The sequence below is a fragment of the Lissotriton helveticus genome, chromosome 1_1 (genome assembly GCF_964261635.1).
Source record: "Lissotriton helveticus chromosome 1_1, aLisHel1.1, whole genome shotgun sequence".
Taxonomy (NCBI): Eukaryota; Metazoa; Chordata; class Amphibia; order Caudata; family Salamandridae; genus Lissotriton; species Lissotriton helveticus.
The window spans coordinates 1,636,841,460-1,636,863,346 of NC_136057.1; the positions used below are offsets into that span (position 1 = coordinate 1,636,841,460).

At 42.4% G+C, this 21,887-nt stretch overlaps 1 protein-coding gene across 2 annotated transcripts in view; it reads left to right on the plus strand.

Annotated features, from left to right (window-relative positions):
* PPP1R1A (protein phosphatase 1 regulatory inhibitor subunit 1A) overlaps positions 1-21,887 on the plus strand; it is a 519,576-nt gene that overhangs the window by 286,369 nt on the left and 211,320 nt on the right. The window contains exons 3-4 of one of the 2 annotated variants that reach the window (XM_078688644.1): positions 3,369-3,406; positions 8,037-8,100. The exons of the other annotated variant lie outside the window; for it this stretch is intronic. Coding sequence (XP_078544770.1) covers positions 3,369-3,406; positions 8,037-8,100 — 102 coding nt within the window. The remainder of the gene's footprint in view (positions 1-3,368; positions 3,407-8,036; positions 8,101-21,887) is intronic. 2 annotated transcript variants of the gene reach the window in all.

The following is a 21,887-nucleotide window of genomic DNA, read 5'->3' on the forward strand; positions in this document are numbered from 1 at the left end:
ATTGCTCACCTTTGAAAGTTATGTGCAGTTTTGGACACATTTTTATATTTATTTTGAAAATATAAATTTATTATTTATTTGGAAAATACTATTTCTAAACTTTTTTTTTGTTGCAATAAATGTCCGTCAGTATTCAGACAGGGATCTTAAGCTACCCTGGTCTTGCCTGGCTGTGATTGATAGTGGCGATTTGTGTGCAGAAGAGCCTCTGTCGGTAAACCCAATGCACTACGGATATCTTATCTTCACCCAGGGAGCGTTGAGTCTGTGATGGTGGTATAAGCCCCGTGGCAAAGCCTCTCACTCTGCTCTGCCTAACCACATAGTATTTCTTTAAAGATCATGGAACGTTTTGATTGAAAGATACTCTGCCAATTGCAATCTCTCACTTGCAAATGGGATTTTTTCCAGTGTCCAATTGGATGTGTGAAAGTAGCTGCTTATCTTAATTGTAGCCTATATTTTTTTCTTCTGTTCTGTGTACGGAAAAAAAGCGGAAGAGGTTGGTCCCATCTCTTAAGAACCTAGCTATCTCAAACCGTAAGCCAGCTCTTTCTAGGACTGATATAGGAATATCCCTTTAAAGGTGTGTGCTGTTTCTAGAAACTTATGCTATGAAATAGAGTAACCTGTTGCCCCTTGGATAATCTATGTACAGACAATTTAAGGTAAAGGTGGTTTTCAATAGTAATTCATTTATTCATCGCACTCAGTCAGATCTTCAATTATTGCTGAAAAAAATATTGAATTTCATGGTTTTATGTCATTTACCTCTTGTTTAATCAATAAAATGATAAGTGGTGTCTACATAGATATTTGAAATAAAATTCGACATGTAGAATGTGAATTTCCAGCAACAGAAGATGATTTTTGGAATTATCATAAACATGTATAGTATTGAAAATAAACCAACCAGATGACAATTTATTCCTTCAATCAATTGATGATTAGGATATATTTCGCTAAGTAACTACTATTCCGAAAAAATAGTACACCTCAGTTGAGTGAAATTCATCATATACTATCCACAAGCTTATGAGTTTACCAATTTTAACATTTGGTCTTAGACTCAGTACATCTAATCATGATGGGCAACCAGGGATACAATATTTACAGAGTGACTATTTTCCAGATGACATTCTGATTGTATTTGACTTGACCTAGACGACTCAAAATAATCACAACAAATAAAATTAACATTTTGACAAAAACTAAGTTGTCATACAAACAATTTTTTTCTGAATAAAGACAAACACTTGTACTTTAATTATTCGACAGAAAAACAATCAAAATAGTTCTTTGCATGGTCACTTACAACAGAAATTAAGCGCTCTTCTGATATGTATGAAAAGACAAATCTTTCATTGATCAAGGACTTGCTGGGAAAATGTTTACCAACTCAGGAAAAATCTCGGTATATTTCATGGTGTGCAGTGTCCAGGCTTCAAGAGCATCATATATTAATCTTCCAGAGTATATCATTCTATATATCTCAGATAAAAATATGGCTATTTCTATTGCAGGTGAGCAATAAGGTTTGTTGCTCATGATCGTTGTACGTTTCATCTCAGTTGCAAACAAAACAAAAAAGAAAGCGTCGGGGGACCCTCTTTAGAGTGGCCTTTTTATGTGATTGGGCTGACAGTCCTGTGAAGGTTCAGCCATGGACAAAGGGATTCCGATGGTGAAGCCAGCTTTGATTCTCCAGTTGGAAACTAGCTCTGTCTGCTGTGTTCAACACTGAAGACCACCTTCTTCTGTTGAAATTGTTAATTATTCAATCCAAGGTTTAGCCAATGTCAGATAGAATCATTTCTCTACAATTGTACTCACACAATCCAATTTGTGTATTATTTATCCTCAAGAGTGATATCGATCTCTCTATTATTCAGTCTTTATCTAGTCTTCTTTGATTGATCACTAAATGATTTTAATTTGTATTTCATCTATATGCTGACAACACACAAATCCTACATTACATCTAAGATCTAGACAACACTAATAATTCCTATCCACACTGGATACAGGCTGCTAAGAGAGGGTTCATTAAAAATTAAGAGATTATTTCATCTAAATCTGAGCGAATGTTGACACAATGTTACCAGCTTTTTACTCGAGAGGTTAGAAACCTTGGAATATTAATAGCCTCAGGTCTTGCTGTTCTCCAACAAATTGCAGCAACCTCCAAAGCTTGTCTTTCATCTTCAACCTCTGCTTAGACTTTTTCAACTTCTCACAGTCTTGAAAAGGTGATTGCAATTAATGGCATGTACAGAATTATGCAGTTCCTAAAGGGGACTTGGAAGCGGCAAGGGGAGAGGCTTAGTAGGGTTAGAAAGCAGGTGTTCCTGAGATAGAATGGAAACTAAAAGTGGAGTAGCTTCAATAAGGAGCAAGGGCCCTCACACACCCCAAAGGATGTCATGCTTCATCATAGGGGAGCTCCTCGTTGGGCCAGCGCTGCAATGCCCAGTGGGCCCCACAGGGGGTTCTTCGCCATCGGTCTCCTCTGGCAGCTGCAGCAGAGCTAAAGAGAGGTGCAGGGGCGTCGGTGTAGTGATTAGAGGTGGTAAAAAAAAAGTGTGATTTAGAAATAGCTAGGGGGATCCAAAACCAATTTTATTCACTGGATTTTGACTAATTGACTAAACCCTTTCATGTATGTCAAGATGATAACATTAATTGCATTCAATGTAATATTAAAAGCATGAAAGGGAGCTTGAACTCATTTCGGGGAAAATATTTAGAACTATAGTTTTCAAAAAATAACCGTAAAATTTCAGAACTTTAAATTTTTTTTTTTTTTTAATCATATGTACATTTTGGCTATTCAAGGTCATCTGAAGCAAAGCAAAGCAAACAAGCATTGATTACCATCAAACTGAATACTGATTACACTACAGCATACTGAATGGTCAATTACCATGGTAGTTGTCGAATATAAGCCCTGGTGAAGGTAAATGCTTTACAGACACATTTCTCAACATTATTTTGATTACATTTTCACCACAAATGTGTGTGAGTGGATGGAAATGTGCTGAATGGGTTGGCCACATGAGTGCTCATTTGAAGATGATCCCAGAGATGAGAATTCAGAATCACAGGCAGTCTGAGTTTTGCAAACACATTGTTTGCTGATTTATGATTGATGCATGGATACCATCAACACTTTGGGCGAATCTGAATAAAATAGAACCTATTTGGATGCGTGTCGCAGAAACACTCTAGAACACTGTTAAATAGATTCCAGGCAATGCAGGATATGTTTTGCTTTACCTCAATATATAATTTCCTTTCAGAGGTCATAGCAAAAGACAAGACCAGTTAGAAAACAACTTCAATTTGACAATCCTTTTTTCTCCACTCAGAAATCGATGAAGACAGAATTCTCAACCCCTTTCTTAAGGTAAGCCTATTCTGGTTTTGTCTAGAATAGTAATTTCAGTGTAGAGTTTAAGAAATCTTGAGGTGCATGTGAAAATGGTGGCCAGTGGGTGGATGATATTGACAATCAATCTCCAAGAAGGTGGATGAAATAACAACTTTGAAGTTGATTCAAAATCTTAAAATCATAATTTCATTTTCTGATATACATACATAATGTTTAGTTCCTCAAACAGGATCTAAATGTCAATGGAATTAATAGATAATTATCTCCACTTATCTTAGATTCATCAAGCAAAAGATTTTTGTCACAGTCATTAGTGCTCTCCAACATCCCGGTGTACTGGCATGACTTCTCCCATCTATCTCTGGTGACAGTTCATCTCGAATAAGATTATTCGTTAACCCCTTCCATGCTGATGACGGCCCCCGGCTGTCATGCATCACGGTGGGCGTGTGCTGATGATGGCTGTGAGCCATCATGAACCCGCCCACTCTTTAAAACGGCCGCACAGCGTGAAAATTTGCGTCGCGTGCAAGGGGTTCAACAGAAAATAAAGTATGAACTTCTCTCTCTCAGAATCGAGGCCAACCAGACATTATCTAAAGGGACCATATTTTGAATGTTGTCATAACATGTCTCAAATCTCAAACAGAAATCATCAAACAATGTAACATTCTCAAATGCCTACTGTTGGTGACTGTCAGAGATGCTGGACTTCATTAAAGACAGCTTTTATTTCTCTCTAATTCAACCACGGTCGGTAGGGGAGTACTTGCTGGGCGGTGACGTGGCGAGGGGTAGGGGCAGGGTGGAGGTTAGTAATCTATGGATTATGGAGGTTAACAGGTAAGTAAACATATACATAAATAAAACGAATTTTGTTGCGCGCACTGCATTGCATTTGGGGATGCAGTGCGCACAACGAAATTAGTTTTATTTATTTATATGTTTACTTACCTGTTAACCTCCATAATCCATAGATTACTAACCTCCACCCTGCCCCTCCCCCTCCCCACGTCACCGCCCGGCAGGTACTCCCCTACTGACCGCTACTGCTCTAATCTCTATGACACCTGGTAGCATGGTTGGAGATTGCAAACACAAGGAGATGATGGACGGAGTGCTGTAACTTTTCAAACACTCACCCCCAGTCACAGATCTGGGTTGAATCCATCATCATTTTTTAGCCCACTTTGCCACCCCAGTTCCGACACAGCTATATGCAAATCAGTCTTGACCCTGTGCCTCATGGGAACAGTCCAGCCCAAACTGCCAAGCCATGTCTTCCCTGGACCAGAAACAAGCATCCTGGGACCAGTTTCGGGCTAACAGCCCTTTTAAGCCAGGCTAGCTTGAATCCAGTGGCAAAGTGAGTATGGGACCCACGTCTGGGCACACCCTGCCAACTTGGGGCAAACAAAGCAAACACAAGGAGATGATAGACGGAGTGCTGAAACCTTTCAAACACTCACCCCCAGTCACAGATCTGGGTTGAATCCATCATCATTCTATAGCTCACTTTGCCACCCCAGTTCAGATTCAGCTATATGCAAACCAGTCTTGACCCTGTGCCTCATGGGAACAGTCCAGCCCGAAATGCCAAGCCGTGTCTTCCCTGGACCAGAAACAAGCATCCTGGGACCGGGTTTGGGCTAACAGCCCTCTTCAGCTAGGCTAGCTTTAATGGCATGGTGAGCAAAAAAAGATGGATTTAGGCCCAGATCTCTGTACTGGGGGGAATGTATGACATTGTTCTGCATTCTGTCCATCAGTTGTTCTTTTTGCATTTGTCACCCCGAGTGGGACGGGTATGCCCAGACGTGGGTCCCGTGCGCTCCATGCCACTGGAATTAGGCTATTCTGGCTGCAGAGGGGTGAAACGCCAAAACCGGTCCTAGGATGCTTGTTTCCAGTCCAGGGAGGACCTGGCCTGGCAGTTCGGGCTGGACTGTTCCCATTGGACGCAGGGTCAAGACTGATTTGCCTATGGCTGGGTCCAAACTGGAATGGTATGGTGAGCATAAATAACTATGGATTTAGGCCCAGATCTCTGTACTGGGGTGAATGTATGACATTGTTCTGCATTCTGTCCATCAATTGTTCTTTTAGCATGGTTGGAGATTGTCATCTTCTCCAGCCATGCTGATGAGTATAGTCAAACAATTGATTTAGGATTCACACAAATTCATGTAAATCATATAAGAAAAGATCCTCATTTTGCAAGTGAATCAAACAGACGGATCTCTTCCATCAACCTTGGATGGATCTACTCAAAGCACCTGCATGTTATTTGGACAGAGACCATGAACTATCACCAATTCATAGTTGTGGGTTCTTTGAAGTGAAGTCATGGATGGAGAGTGTAATAATAATAGTTTGCCTGTTACAGTGAGATACCATATCTCTATCAAGAGCAATGTGACAACTAAACTCCTCTATACTGTCATATCAAGCATCGTAGCCTTAACACCAGTGGTGACATGATTCTAATCTGTCATGTTAATTTTGAAATAAATACGTACCTCTTAGGAACAGCTATAGTTAGGGTGGTATACATAGAAGGATCCTAAATAAAACAACAGTAAGTCCAATGCAAAAAACGAAAACGTGAAGTTTTTTATTTCCATACGAGTAAAGCCATTGGGATAATATTCATCGCATTGGTTCTAAATATGTCTTGCTGATCCCTCTTATTTTCAGAGGTATATACAATTTTGTACAGTGGTAGGATTAGCAAATAATATTATTGAAACCAGACAAAAAACAAAGAACCATGATTAAAGGGGGATTTCGGACGTAACACTATGGCCACAGGTGCTGAGAAATTTAGAGAGACTCTGAACAGTGTGTAGTGTCTGAATGTGTTAAAATCAAAGTTTTTGTGCTTTTGTTTTTAACCGAAACTGGTCCAAGGCAAAGGCTAGTTTACTGGATGCTTTCTACATGTAGAAGATTCATGAAGTATCAAGTCTAATTGAAATTAATAATTCTCTTGAACAGAATATCAGTATTTCTGTGTTTTGTTTAAAATCTATGAAATTATGAAATTTGAAGTTATTAAATATATGTGAATTCAATGCAAAGAAACATGAGTGTATGAGATTTAGCTAATTATTAAGCGATTGGATATTCTTTTGCAAACCATTGAGACAACCATTCATAGACTAATACCGTATCCCAACTGGAATTTGATGCTACTGGGGAAGTCAGAATTGTACATGGTGTTTCTCATTGTCGGATTTTGGAAATATGCTGAAAAAATTAATCACAAGAAAATCTAATAATTTCATTAACTTTCGACAAAAAAGCCAAACAATTTAATTACATGCACTAAAGGCAGGGCTTCAATGTTTCACTGTGTTTATGCAGATTTGTCCTTCAAGCGATCTGCTCAGTTTTTTGTAGAGAAATCTTAATAATTCTATCAACATGTACTGTTGATTAAATTAGCATCTGTCAATTAGGACATGTAATGTTTTGACAAATTTTCAACAACTGTAACAGGAAAAATTGAGGAAGGTGTGGAGTAAATAATAACAATAATATTAATATTATTAGCCTATTTAATATCATGCTATACATCATTTACCTAGGTTGCAATCTGGAGGTCTCACACAAATGCCAAAAGCAAGGCCTTATTTTAATGTTACCCTTATTGGCTAAATAGATGGAAAATAAAATTGATAGAAGGGATGCCTCTTACAAGCTCAATGAATATATGTTTAGGATTCAGGAATGCAGGCTAGCAGTGGAATAAATGTTTTTGTGTCTTCTTTTTATCCAGATTTGAATGTGTCACCGTGTTCACATTTATTGGCACCACACTTTATTTGGAGTTTGTTACTATTTGCAGGACACATTGTTACATTAGGACAAATCCCACATTTGTAGGCTGCAATGCTTTAACATTTTTTCAACAAGGGAAATAATGAAATTCTTCTCTTCCATAAACATAATGATATTTTCTTCTAATCTTTTCAAACTTTGCAACTTTTCACAAAGCTGCAAAGTTTAAATTACCAGAAACAATCCCTAAACTTATTTTTTTCTGAGAAAATACAATATCAGCAACAGCTAATCTTTAGTTGGGGAATTGTCTTGCTAAAATATCTCCCTTCAGTTAAGCTTTATGAAGATTACAAAAGCTCACAACTTTGGAAAGTTCATATACTTTGCAACAGTTAGCGAGAGTTGTATACTCCCGCCCATAGCATTAATCACACATCTCTTCTTTTTGTAGCAATGTTGTGGTAAATTATGCTCTTTTTATGTCTTTTTTGTTGCTGTCAATAGTCATCCAAGTTGTTTTTGAGATACACCTGGATGTTGCTTCAAATGTCAACGTCATCTCTCTGCTATAACAAAGGTCCACATGTGAATATTATGTAAATTATTATGAGGAATCTTTGGTGAAGGCGTCTGTCTCAGTCGATATGTACACACATCTCAATTTTCTAATAGTAACACATTCCATTCTCCATGACGGACCCTGGTTTTCTACACAGTGATCACAGTTCAGAGAACTTCCACAGTATTTCTGGGATTTTAGACTTTTTTCAAATGATACCTTGACACCTTGCTTTTGTTTTAAATTTCTTCACCTTTGCCATCATCCTGCTCTGACTCTTGCTTCTTTTCTTTACTGCAGTCGTCTTTGGTGATGTCCCCACGGCAGAGAAAAAAGATGACCCGTACCACACCCACTATGAAAGGTACTGGGCAGGGGAGTACCCATAGGCACAATTCTCAATCATTTACTTTCACTACCTGACCATCATTGATCAGAAATATTTAAATGAATTCATTAGGAAAGTTGGCTGTAGAAAAGGTCATGTTTACTACTTTCCTGTGCCATCTCACATATTTGTCTAGTAAACATCATGGTTTTATAACTTCTGGCTTCTCTCACTGTACTCATTATCCAGTCTTTCACGGCTTCTTTCTTTCCCTTGCCTTCTACCCCATGACAGGTAAAAGGTAGGTGTGGTGCAGATAATGTGATTTGTTTTGAAACAGAATCTGTTTCTCTTCAACACATTTCCCCGGCTTAAGAGTTAAATAGCAATATTGTGCCACGATTGTATCTTTAATATATTCTATCTTTCTCTGTTGGTCATATGCTCTGTTGTTTAATCTACAGTTTGTTAATGTCCTAACTTTTTCTTGTAACAATTGTGCATCTAGTGTGTGAGTCTCACTTTAACTCCTATTGATTCCCAGTACTCTCTATTTAATTAGCCACTTTTCCTTTCTTCATTATTCCATGTGCTGTTTTGTGTTCTGATTTACTCATTGTCTCATCTTCTCTTTTGCTTTTCCACTGGATTTACTAATCTCCTAATTCATTAGTTCTACTCCTTTTTCAAAATTTACTTCATTCATTAATAATGAATTACTAATTCATTGCCTGATTCATCTTTGGATATATAATCTATGTGACTCATTCAGCTATTAAGTAATCTGCTTACTTAATAATTACTTGATCGCGTTATTTGTTTATTTCTGGTTAATCAATTCATCTACTTAGATTTCCACTGTGTTCCTTCCATAGTCATATTCATTCATCTCCAAATTCATTTACCATCTCACCGTCGCTTTTGTCTATCCTGAATAGACTATGCAATGTTTATGGAATTGGTTTAAGCACACAAAATAAGCCAACCCACCAAGGTTGTGTTTATGGATTCTGAGTCATGTCTTTTTTATTCACTAAATTGTGTACAGATATCAGACAAAAGGGGCTGAAACGTATTACAACATCAAATTACCATTGAAGTAAGTGTGGTGTGCACACAAAATATTGTAGAACATCACCAATGTTTGTCTGCCCATGTTTTCTCTCATCTTGCCACTTTAACTTTTAATCATTTAAAACTGAAGGACAGCAAGGTTTCATCCACATCCTTATTTATCCTGCCACTCCCGGTCTCAATCTTTCAGCAGGTAATATCAAGGCTGAAGGACCACATTAATACTTTTGAGCAGTTTCTTAAACTTTTAGCCATCATTCTCATTGAGGGCTTTCTACGGCTGAGAGATTTCATCCTGCACTTTATCTCTTCATTGCGACCTTCAGTTCTTCATTTTGTAGTCAACATATTTCTCAAATATTCAACAAAGAAGCCCTCAAGTTTAAAGACCTTCCAGACGGGTGCATTCATCAAGACACCATGTATTATATCATTCAGTATTGAGCATCGATGTATTAAATTAGAACACTTGAGTGTATTATAATAGAACAATGGATGCTTAATTTATTCAATAGAACAAAAAATTTATCAGAATGATGTTTGCCTAGGCTATGCATAAAGAGCAGGGTGTAAGAGCAGAGAAAGGGATATTTTACCTTTTGAAGCTAATTTTAATTATGTTTTGAAGATTTGTTATTGTAGGTGCATATGTGTTCTCTTGACTTCCTTTAACATGACTTTTTGAATGTTCTGAATTTCTAATTTCTGTGTAATTCCTACAAGAGGGTACTGGTTCCTTAATAACCACGAGGAGTTAAGATTTGGAAAAAATACCTTGGTGATGTTTTACCACCTTCCTAGAAAGGCGAAAAAGTAAACGTAGATGTTAGCAGTAAAAGGGTTGCATATCAAAAGAAAGTGGCTTCTATGCAGTGCTTAATTTGAGGCAGTGATTTTTGGTGCTCGGCTTTAACACTTAATTGTCCACACCGGCGCTTGTGACAGTGTGCCACAAGATGGCGCTGACTGGCTAATTTAGAGATGACCACAACAACAGTCAATAAAAAATTCAATCTTGCCTTCCAAGACATTCTTTTAGGTTTGTGGGTCTGGAATAGTCCGAATTGTCCCACTTGTAGGAGTGTGATGGTTAGCAGTTTTGGTGGTACTATCATTAGGCAACATGGCAAGGGCAATATAAGGTGCAAGCTGCAGTGGCCTCCTGGTGAGAGCTTTGGCACTTATTGTTTTACAAATTACGCACTACCTCTATGAAAATAAACATATATTGCTTTGGATTTAAGAAAGTGTTTAGCAAACTCTTTCTCTGGTGCCTCTGACAGTCTTGTAGTATGTGTGTCTGTATGTATGTGGTATTTAAATAGAGCAAGCATAGTCGAAACATTAATGCCCTTCTGGTGTTAAGTTCTTCTTCCTGCTTTAGATCTTGTCAGCGACAGATTTACCTATTTACAGAGCTGGTATATCTAAATACAGAGAAATTACAAAAGGTCATTTCTCATCAGTAACTGTATAATAATTAATTCACATATTGGCCATTGTACTTTAACAGCCATTAACTGATTGTAACGGTCCTTCATGAAACTAATGCACCTGCACGCGTCTGATAAGTCTATGTATTGACTATTTTCTGCCATTGACAGAGTATAAGGGGAGGTTATCCCAAAGCTAATTATTAAGTGACGGACAAGCTAAGTCAAGTGGTGATACAAGGAGAAACAGTGGCTGTATTTCCAAGTAACTCCTGTAATTGGTAAGGAAAAAAAATATACCCCCCCCCCCAAAAAAAAAATTGGCTCTCACATCCCGCAGTTCTCTGGCAGGATTGTTCTGCTGCTGTTTACACAGTGGGGGCATATTTATCAAATATTCACGTAACGCAGCAAGCCACCTTGCTGCGTTGCGCTGAGTGAAAGGGAGAGGGCAGGAATCTGCTATATTTAACTTTATATGGCGCATTTCTGCTCTCTGCCTGCGCTGGTGCACAAATTGCTCCTTAGCGCCAATGCAGGCCCCCTTGTACCATGGTTCTAAAGTGCCTGCATTGTAGGCATGATTGTTTTTATGCAGGAAGGGAAACCTTCCTGCACAAAATCAATCCTCAGAGGCCTGTTGCTGTTTCTATATGTGCGTGTTAAGTTTTAACGGGGTGACCCATGTAAAACTATTAGGCCTGGGTCTGTTATGCAGACAGTATAGATCTAGTCGTGGTAGCAAATTGAAATACAGCTTGATAGCGCAAAAGCATTCACCACTCATTTTTGATATAATACTCTAGTCATATTTAATTCCAAGTTTGACAGGCATTAAATGCGAAATAACTTCAAAGCATTAGATGGCAACACAGTTGCTCCAAAGAATAGCTGTGAAATTATTATTTACAGTGCTCTTGATGTGGGGGAAGAAGAGGGTGTAGGATAGAGGGTGGTAAGTCAGTGAGTGATGGACAGGGAAAAGGTATGGTGACATATATACATCATTTACACATGAAGTAGAATCTTTCCAGCCTAACATGGTCTCCTGTTCCTGTGTCTAGACATAGCTCAATTGTACATTTTAATCATCACGATTTATCCCTTGAGCTTGTACTGGAGGTTGCATGTTGTCTACGTTTCAACACCAAGATTGGAGGGTAATTTGTTTACTCGCGTTGGGGTCTTCTTCAGGACAAGGCAGTGAAGAGCACCTATGGGTAAGGGGAAATGTGTGAGAAATGCGATTCTATTTACAAAGAGGGGTGTGTGCTATGGTAAGTGAAGTAACTAATACCTACTTGTGGAGGAGGCATGACGAGTGTGCGTCCGAGAAGGAACAGAGCTTGTGCGTAGCTCTGTGTAGGGAGTGTCGTTATGTGAGGTCATCAATCTCTCACAAAGGGGAATGAATCCAACCAAAATCTATGACCACAACCATTTTTATATGTACTGCAGAATGCCGCACATATAGAAAGAGGAAAACACAAGAAGAAATAAGCATATGTATGCTACTTTATACCTGCAAAAACACAGTAAATCACAACCTGGTGCAAAGAGATTGATAAATAGGTATGTATCCAAGAAGCCTAGGAGTTTGTAAATACTTAAAGGTATGCATTCTTGCAGGAATACTTTCTGCAGTGGCGGCTCCTCCGCTAAGGCGGAGGAGCCTCACCCCACTGCTTTGCAGCAGTTAAATAAAGAAACACTAAAATGATAATAACTCGAGGTTATTATAATTTTTCCTGCTGCTGCAACTTTGCAGGCGGGGCTGCTCTGGTGACAGAGGAACAGGGGAAGGAATGGTGGCACAGTGTAATTGCCCAATACTGTTTGGCATGCTGTCTGGGGCCGGGCAAACACTAATGCGCACTTTGCATGTCCTCCACCCAGGCTGCATTACAGCCTTGGAATACAACATGCCCAGGCTCCCATTCTCTGGCTGAGCGGCGAAACACAGCACTCAGACCAATCACAATGCCCCATTATTTATTTATTATTTTATTTATTGAATTTATAAAGCGCTACAGCTACCCAAATGGATTTCCCGGTGCTGATTGTTACAAGTATCCTAACACCAAGGAAAAGAAAGAATAAGTCTACTGGTTAAAGAGCCAGGTCTTAACAGCTCTTCGAAAACAAACATAGTTGACCTCCGCACGGACAGCCAACGGGAGAGAATTCCACAGTCTGGGTCCCAAGTTGGCAAATGCACCTCCCCCCATTCTGGACAACCTATACTTAGGAGCACAGAATAAATGTTGAGAGGAAGAACGGAGCAGGCCGGAAGGAGAATAGGGCTTAACAAGCGACTGAAGATAAAGGGGAGCCACACCCATCTTAATCTTGTGCATATAGCATAGCGCCTTGAACTTTATACGGCTTTCCACACGGAGCCAATGAAGTTCCCTCAGGCGTTCTGTAATGTGGTCTGATTTGCGACATCCACAAAGGAGTCGTGCGGCCGCATTTTGAACCAGTTGGAGACGGCGGGTGACCGCCTTGGTGGATCCCAGATAGAGTACGTTGCCATAGTCCATTGCAGTGTTGTGATTGGCTCAGGGGAGCCTGGGTGCTTCCTGTTCCATTTCGGCTGGAAGAGACAACAGAGGAGAGACGTGGCAAGGAGGTACTTGTTTTTAGGTTTCCCCTGGCGATCCGCTGCGCAGCAGCGTTCGCGCAGGCGAAAACTTTTGTTTACAAGTATGGGGCTTTGTCCCGCCTCTCTGTTCCATTGGCTAGCTCCATAAATGGAGGCTAGCCATTGGAACAGAGATATGTCCGTCATTGTCCGAGGCGATTCGTGGGCGTTCCGTAGAATTTTTCTCTTTTTGCCCACGTCATGCGCGGTGGGCGTGGGTTTTTTTTTTTCTTCGGCATCCTTCGTCACACCAGCCAGACGGCTCTCCCTGTGAGCACGCAGACCAAACCCGCTCCCTACTCCGAGCCGACTCCCGGAGGTAAGTTTTTTAATTTTCCTACACGTTAGGTACCGGCCCCACTTGTAAATGCTTGTTTATTTTGCAACGGCTTCCGGAAGGAGGGCGGCGTGGGCCGCTGGGAAGAGGGCGTGGATGCTAAACTGGCTTCGTGGGAAGAAGGATGAGGCTTTCCCGACAGGCGCCTTACAAGCTGGGAAAGCTGTTGCAAACCCGCTGAACCGCTAATCTGTTGGCTAATAAAGGCGCTAAGGAGCTCTAAGGCGAGTTTTATTAGCTCCTGGAGAACACCGGCAGGAGAGGGGGATCAAAAGCCCGGACCCCTGATATCTGTGAGAACAGCCTGCAGAAATATATTTTCAATTACGGCGCCTGGCGGTGTCAGATCACAGGCACTGACCGTGCCACGGCACACAGCAGTGTCAGCACAGCACCTGCAGCAGCCGAGCCAGTGTGTGGGCGCTAGGGGTGCATGAAATGGCACTCAAACGCCACAGAGACCCACACCTAACAGCAAAATACGTAGACATTACCACAGAGCTGTTCACCCGTCCCATGGAGAGAAACCGGCTCTAGAATGCCCAGGCTGTATACTTGCATTTCTAATGAACCTCGGAGTTCCTAAACCGCTTTAAAAAGCTTATAGCTTGTTCCGTTTTTTTTGCACACCACCAGAGTTTTTAACCGGCTTCTGGGTAGCAATAAACCTAATGCCCGCACCGTTGAACCTCCTCACTGGGGATTTTACACACAGATGTAGAACGGGCAAACAACACGCCAGAGAAGTTAAACCTTAGCTGAGTTCCTAAAACGAATCCATATTTCTTAACTACGCCTCATCAATTCCAGGCCCGTCCCGTAGATATGAAGCCCCTTGCTGACTGCGCAACCTGACCTCAGTAATTCTACCCCATGTCACTATCCGGTCATTTCCCAAATCATGGACACAGTGGTAAGGCGCCAAGTCCTCGAAGCGCTAGGCAGGTGCTTAAAGCCTTCTACGGGGACGCTGTCCACCGTCTCAGTCATTCAAAACCCCATCTCAGACAAGCCCCTTGTATATTGCCTAAACCCCACACCTGTGACCGGTTGTGGTGGAGAAAGGAAGGGATGTTCCACACTTTGGAATTGGGGAAGGGGGTGATCCCTAACCCCTGGAGCCACCCGGCCGTACCTGCCCAGCTCTCCGCATGTGGGCACTGCCAGTCTCCTGGTCGGGAGCCGTGCAGGTGACGAGGCCGGTAACAGAGGCATTAGCGGGGATGCGCCTTATCGCTCTCGGTGTAATCTGCCGGCAATCTCCGGCTCAGAGGATTGTCTGGTCCAAGGTAACTATGTCACAGCTTTCCCTCAGCCTGACAGCTGGATACACACAATCTCCCATAAACGCCTCTAATGAGGGGGGAGGGTCCGGAGATGTCAGTGAGCCCTCACCAGCGTGCGGTTCTCCGGTGCATCTGTGCTCCACGGGCGGGGGTACCCCTGGGTACCGATGTGTCCGCTTTAAAGTGCCACGGCCCGGCGCCGGGGGGTTGCCTCTCACCCAGGTGCGCTTGGGAAATACACCGTCCTGCACAGCTCAGTCCTGCGCACACACAAAATGCACGCGGCGCAGGGACTTGAAATAACAAAAACAAGAGATTCACGACCCAGGCTTGTACATTCTAGCACACATACACAGCGGAAGTGCACTTTCATTTCGGCACTTACCGACAGGCTTTCTGCATAGACCGACTCGGTTACTGAACACAAGTGATGCTGTTAACTAAACTTCTAGCTATGCAGTAGCGCCTTGACGCCGCAGTTCTCGGGAATAGTAGGCGGGTGAAATCAGCGCAAAAGCAGTTCCCAGAGGTAAATGATCCCTTCCTCTAAGAAAACTGGGATTTGGCAAAGCAGACAAGCGGTCATTTGGGGCCAGGGCGTCTTTTGTTACTTAAACAGGTTTGTGCAACACATTCCTTCCAAGGCAGCACTTGCTTCGTGTTTAAGTAAATTGGTGGGGTTCGAATTGCAAATATGCAGCCTGGGGAGAACATTCACCTGTGAAAAGCAACGCGAGAGCTATCTTCCGAAGAGCACAGACTTTAACAGACACAACAAAGTAAACTCTCGGCTTGCCAGGTGACAATCGCATCTCTTCCTTGCAAGAATACGGAAAAAATCGCGCTCTGAAAGGTTACCTGTGACAAGCGGCGCCGACAAGGCGAGGGAGCACGCTCTGCTGACTCCAACACTGTTCCCTCGTTGTGCTTGCTTTTCTAGCGTCTGTTCCCTCGTTGTGCTTGCTTTTCTGCCCCCTGTTCCCTCGTTGTGCTTGCTTTTCTGCCCCCCCGTTCTCTCGTTGTGCTTGCTTTACTGCCCCCTGTTCCCTCGTTGTGCTTGCTTTTCCCTGTTCCATACAAATTTTGTCATTTACAATGCCAATATCTCTAGCTTTGGCAAAGGCGAGACCGTTGCATTGTAAATGCGTGTTCTTTTTGACATTGCCTTGTCCCCCGCCTCGCCACCCCAATCTTTGCCACCCGCCACTGTCTCTCTGTATGCAGTGATAAATCTGTATACAAAGGCTGGAGGGTGGTTAAGCCACTCATTCACCCTTCCACCATTTCATCACTTCTTCCATCTATGCACATGCTCATTCATTTATTTAGTTGTTTGTTTATTTGTTCTCAGATTAATCCACTCATGTAGTCAGGGAACAACATGCATACACACACACTCACATTTTTCAAGTAACAAAGAAGCACTTGATAGTCTAGACTGTCAGTAGAACATTGTCAGTTCTATGTCAGTACTATGTCAGTTCCATGTCAGTACTATGTCAGTAGAACAAGTCCGAAAAATCGGCAAAGTGCTGTTCCAAGATCACTCCTGCACAGTATGTCTCCCAACTCACCTTACAACGGCATGCAGCATTTCAACCTTTCTCCAGGAAGCTCAAAGACGACGGAATCTGGTATAGGTAGACATACCTATTTGGGCTCTCTTTCAAGTTGGGAGAAAGGTGCCACACAGACTCTGAGGTGCAACAAGCAGTGTCAATTTTGAACTTCACTCTTGAAGACACAGCCAAGAGGCTGATCTTGAGGGCCGGTTGCTATGACCCACTTGAGACCCCGGGAAAAATAACCAAAACCCACGAAAACAGACGGGGGATGCCATATTGGAAAGGATCAGGCTCCCCTTGGGATTAACTCCCCGGAGACAAACAGTTACTAATCAGGGCACAGATTCGCCCAAAAAGGGGCCATACTCACTGTTAGGTCTGGGGGATTAAGCATGGCTCTGACCTGCCCACAACTTACCTCATGAGACAGGGGCTGTCTGAACTCTGGATGGCATGGGGGTGAATTTCTGGGCCTGGGGCACCCATGCTGGAGTTCCTGGCTGGCTGGAATGAGACTGGGGTCTCACTCTGCCCACACAAATTTCTGTTGCAATGCCCATGGAAATGTGAATAACACATGGGAGGATGGAAGCTTCTACTTCAGCACTAAGAGTGACCCGATGGCACTTTTCAACTTGGACACACTGGGACACCGGTTTCCATTAGCAGACCCTGCGGGGATCAGCAGGGAGACCCACAACATTTTCTCCAGAAGAGGGGCCTCACCTGGTCCATTTTTTCTGGTCTGGGCAGTGCAGCAATGGCGGAAGAAAAGGGCTTCCCTGCCCCGTACCCAAAGGGGCAAGGGGGGACAGTCATCCCCACCTCCTGGGCCACATGGGTGCTGAGATGGCACCCTAGATGTGATATATGTACAATGTTCACAATATGTTTGGGTTGTTGTTTTTTTTTGTTTTGTTTTTGGTAATGATTGGTTATTGGTGGTGGTATCGAAATGTCCACCACAGCGAGAACCAATGACCGTACATGAGCCATGTTATGCGTGAGGATCATTGATCCAAACCTGCCAGTGTTACAGATAACTTCACTTAACACCCAATGGCTAAATTCACCTAACAAGCGGGGAGCTATCTGACGTGCATTATGAGACACTGCACCGGGTATCGTATGCTTATAGGAAACTCATCTCTACGCAAAGATGAGTTAAAATTCAGACATGTGGCTTTCCCGATGAGTTAACACTGCTTGACAACCACTAAAAAACAGGGAGTGACCATATAAGAGAGGCACAACCTCCCTCTGACTGTGACAAAGGCGGTAGCTTCCTTATTCTGACGAAGGACTCTGGAGGGTCAACCTCATACGATTGCCACACTATATGCTCATAAAACCACCCTGGACATATTTTGATTACCTTTCTGCAGAGGCTTGACGGGGGTAGACCATCCTGACTTGCAATTTGAACTAGACACAGGACCCACATAAAGACAGGGAGAGGGGAAATGACTCAAGTGCAGGTGGTTTTTCCCAAAAATTGAAAAAGACCCTGGCAGAGCTGGGTTTGTGGGATACCTGTGGCAGCTCAATATGACATGCGTGGCCTTTACACATTATTCCCATGTCCACTGCACTCACTTGTGCATGGATTAGATATTGGTGAACAACTTCCTGCTGGATCGGACCTGCTCTGCAAAGATTTGTCCTATATCAGTCACAGACCATGCACTCGTCATGGTACAACTCAACCTAGGGATGAGAACACGCCCAGTGAACTGGAGACTTCATCCATTCTTACTCTGCGACACGGTCATTAGAGATGAGAAGGACAACATGCAACTGATTCCTTTGAACATAACGAAGGAGGGAAAATCTCGATCCCAAGGGTTTGGGATACATTTAAGGCAGTCATACGAGGGTGCTTTCTAGCAATTACAGCTGAATGCACAAGACTTCACAAACTGGAAGTACACCGATTAGAGTAAGAGATCAAAGACCTGGCAGAATAGTGACAGCGAGTTGCACGGCTTTCCCCTGTCATTGAGTGAAAAGTCGAACTGTAAGCTTAAGAGTAGTGTTTAAAACCCCTTTGAGAGACCATCTGCTGAAGCTAAACGGAGAGAAGACGGAGGTTATTATATTAGGCAAGCATAAAGATCTGTGGGGCTCTAGACACTGGCTATGTGACATGGGTCCTCTGCCTACCCCTGTGCCTGTTGCTCATAACCTCGGATTCCTGATTGACGACAAACTTTCGATGAGGCAGCAGGTGACCAAGGTTGCTGCAGTCTGTTTTAACACCTTACGATGGCTGCAGAAGATCTTATGGATGCTGCCTGAGTCCACCCGAAGAACTGTCGTCCTGGCCCTTGTGATGTCTCGCATTGACTATGGCAATGTGCTTTATCTTGGAGCAGATAAAGCAACAATTAATAAACTCCAAGTGGTACAGAATTCAGCTGCCCGCCTCTTGCGCAATGTTCCACGGAGAACGTCCGCAATGCAAGCCTTGCGTGACCTGCACTGGCTGAGAATTTCAGATCGTGTGACTTTCAAAACACTGTGTTTTTTGTTCAAGATCCGTCAGGGTTCCACCCCTACCTACCTGCATAACCTTGCCCAGCCTTATTTACCTGGCCGTTCTTTAAGGTCATCTAATAATCGCAATTTTTTAACTCCAAGAATCCGACTGGCAAAAATGGGAGGCCGTTCATTCGCATATCTTGGACCAAAGATGTGGAATGCTCTCCCGCTGGCGTTAAAAACAGAAACTAATCTTCTGGCTTTTCGTAAAAGGTTGAAGACTTTTCTGTTTTGATTTCCTCCTTTTCGTGATCTCTTTTTTGCACCTGCTTGATCTTTCTTCAGTCTGTCCCTGGCGCCGGGAAACCCACTGTGGGTAGCTGAGCGCAATATAAATTCAATAAAATAAAAAATAAATAATAAGGTCGAGCTTCTCTAATGCAGCATGGTGAACAGCTTTCTTTAGAGTACTCATGAACCGTTCTACCAGCCCATTAGCCTGGAGCCTAAGAGGAATGTATGTTGATGCTTTATTTTGAGGTGATTCAGAAAGTGTTTGAATTCTCAACTGTTAAAAGATGGGCTATTGCAGGCACACCACATGTCGCAAAGATGCCATCTAACTTTTGAATAACTTTTCATGTGTAGTGGATGAAAGGCCTTCCCCAATGCAAAATGAGAGTATGAATAATGATTAGAAGATGATGTCTATTCTCAAGAGGACCGAAGAAATCAATAGCAATTCTCTCCCATGCATGATGTGGCAATTCTGACATTTTCAAAGGGTGCTGAATGACTTGAGGTGAAAGACAGTTGCATATATGTCAAGTCTGTAGTTCTTTTTAGAATCTTTAGTTGAGATATGTTAACCAAATTCTATCATAGAGAGCTCTATTGGTGGCAACTATTCTTCAATGTCCTTCATGTGTGACATAGCTCACTTGTCATAGACTCTGGAATTACATTTCGGGAACCTCACAGAATGAGGCCTTCTTGAGTCACTGAAAGCTCATCTCTTACATTTTTGAACTTCATGTATTCACTGTCATTAGTGAGAGGTCTAGATTGCTGGTCCAACCAGTGTGGTCTACCAGTGATAAACAAAAATGTATTTTAACTTCAACATGTCACTATCTTGGCTCGTGGCAGTGACGATTTGTCCTAAAGACATGGCACCTGGTGAGCTCGATTTCAAAATAAAATTTATGTAGACCTCCAGTGTCTTAGATGATGAATCCGGACACTGCAATGGCACTCTTGAAAAATAATCAGGAGGATTCCGATCTTTCCCATGACAATGTAGAATTGTATAGTTGTGTTCTTGCAACCTCAATTCGAGGAGGCATTTCGGCTTTGGGTTTGCCAAATATCGTCAACAGTGCAGGTTGATCAGTCACTACTGTGGAAGGCTTTCCATACAAGAACACATGGAAATATTAACACGCCCAGACCACTGCAAACGTTCTTTCTCGGGTTGTAAGTAAGGACATTGTGTTTGTGACAGGCTTTTGCTGGTGTATGCTCCAATATGTCTCTGAACATTCTGTGATCTGCTGTTCTGTGCATGGATTGCACCTAACCTGACAGGGCTAGGGTCAACTATACCCTCTGTATGAAGTTTGGGATCAAAGTATGCCATTTCAGTGGCATTCTCAAAAGCTTGTTTGCTTTTTGGAAGCTCTTCTCACATTCACGTGATGAATGAGAAGACACCTTCTTTTTCTTCAGTTTTTGTAACGTGCACTGATTATAGCAAAGTCTTGTATGTATCTAGAACAGTACATGATCATTCCAAGAAGTGATCGTAACATAGAAATGTGATATGGGGAACTGGCAGTAGACGACACTTCCACTTAAGCTTGATCAGGTTTCATACACCCATCGCAAAATACATGGGCTAAGAATTTCAAGCTTTTCTTGTGGAATCTCATCTATCAGCATTTAGAGTTAAACCTGCATTGTTCAACAAACAAAATACGTATATAAGAGCTCTTTCATGCTCTTTCTGTGTGGTTTCAAAATCTAATATATCATCGCTGTTATTAATGCTTTTACTACAGGCTGTTTGAGATGTCAAATGACGTCTTGGATATGCTCTGCAGAAGACACATAATTGATGGACAGAATGCAGAACAAATCAAAACATTCGCGCCCAGTCAAGTTATTTGGGTTAAATCCATCATTCTTTTGCTCACCAAGCCACCCCAGTTTAGACCTGGCCATATGCAAATCAGTCTTGACCCTGTGCCTCCTGGGAACAGTTCAGCCTGAACTGCCAAGCCATGTCCTCCCTGGACTGGAAAGAAGCATCCTAGGACCGGTTTTGGGGTATCACCCCATATCAGCCAGGATAGCTTGAATCCAGTGGCGCAGTGAGCCCGGGACCCACGTCTGGGCATACCCGACGCACCTAGGGTGAGAAAGCAAAAGACACACAATTGATGGACGAAATGTAGAACAAATCAAACCATTCACCCCCAGTCAAGATAGCTGGGTTAAATTCATCATTCTTTTGCTCACCATGCCACCCCAGTTTAGACCTGGCCATATGCAAATCAGTCTTGACCCTGTGCCTCATGGGAACAGTCCAGACCGAACTGCCAAGCCAGGACTTCCCTGGACCGGAAATAAGCATGCCTTTCTGAAGTGAACATTGACATTGCACCATTGTCATTGTCACTTTCACTAGAAACTGATACTGAGGAACTCTTTGTTGACGATTGAGATGAGGATCAACTTCATTTGGTGTTGATTTGTCTCAGTAGGTGTGACCACTTGGCCTTGTGGGAGCACATCGATTGTCTCTGAGGTAGCGTTCAGTCGGCCATTTTGTCTTTACGCTGTGACGCACTTACTTTTCTCTTTGCCTTGCCAGTCATCATGAAATGGTTTGTTTTACCACAGCTGATGCATATTTGATCAATTGCAGGACATTTGACTTCATATGGAAATGACATTCCACATCTGTAACATGTTTTCTTCTTCTGTGGAGACATCACCCTA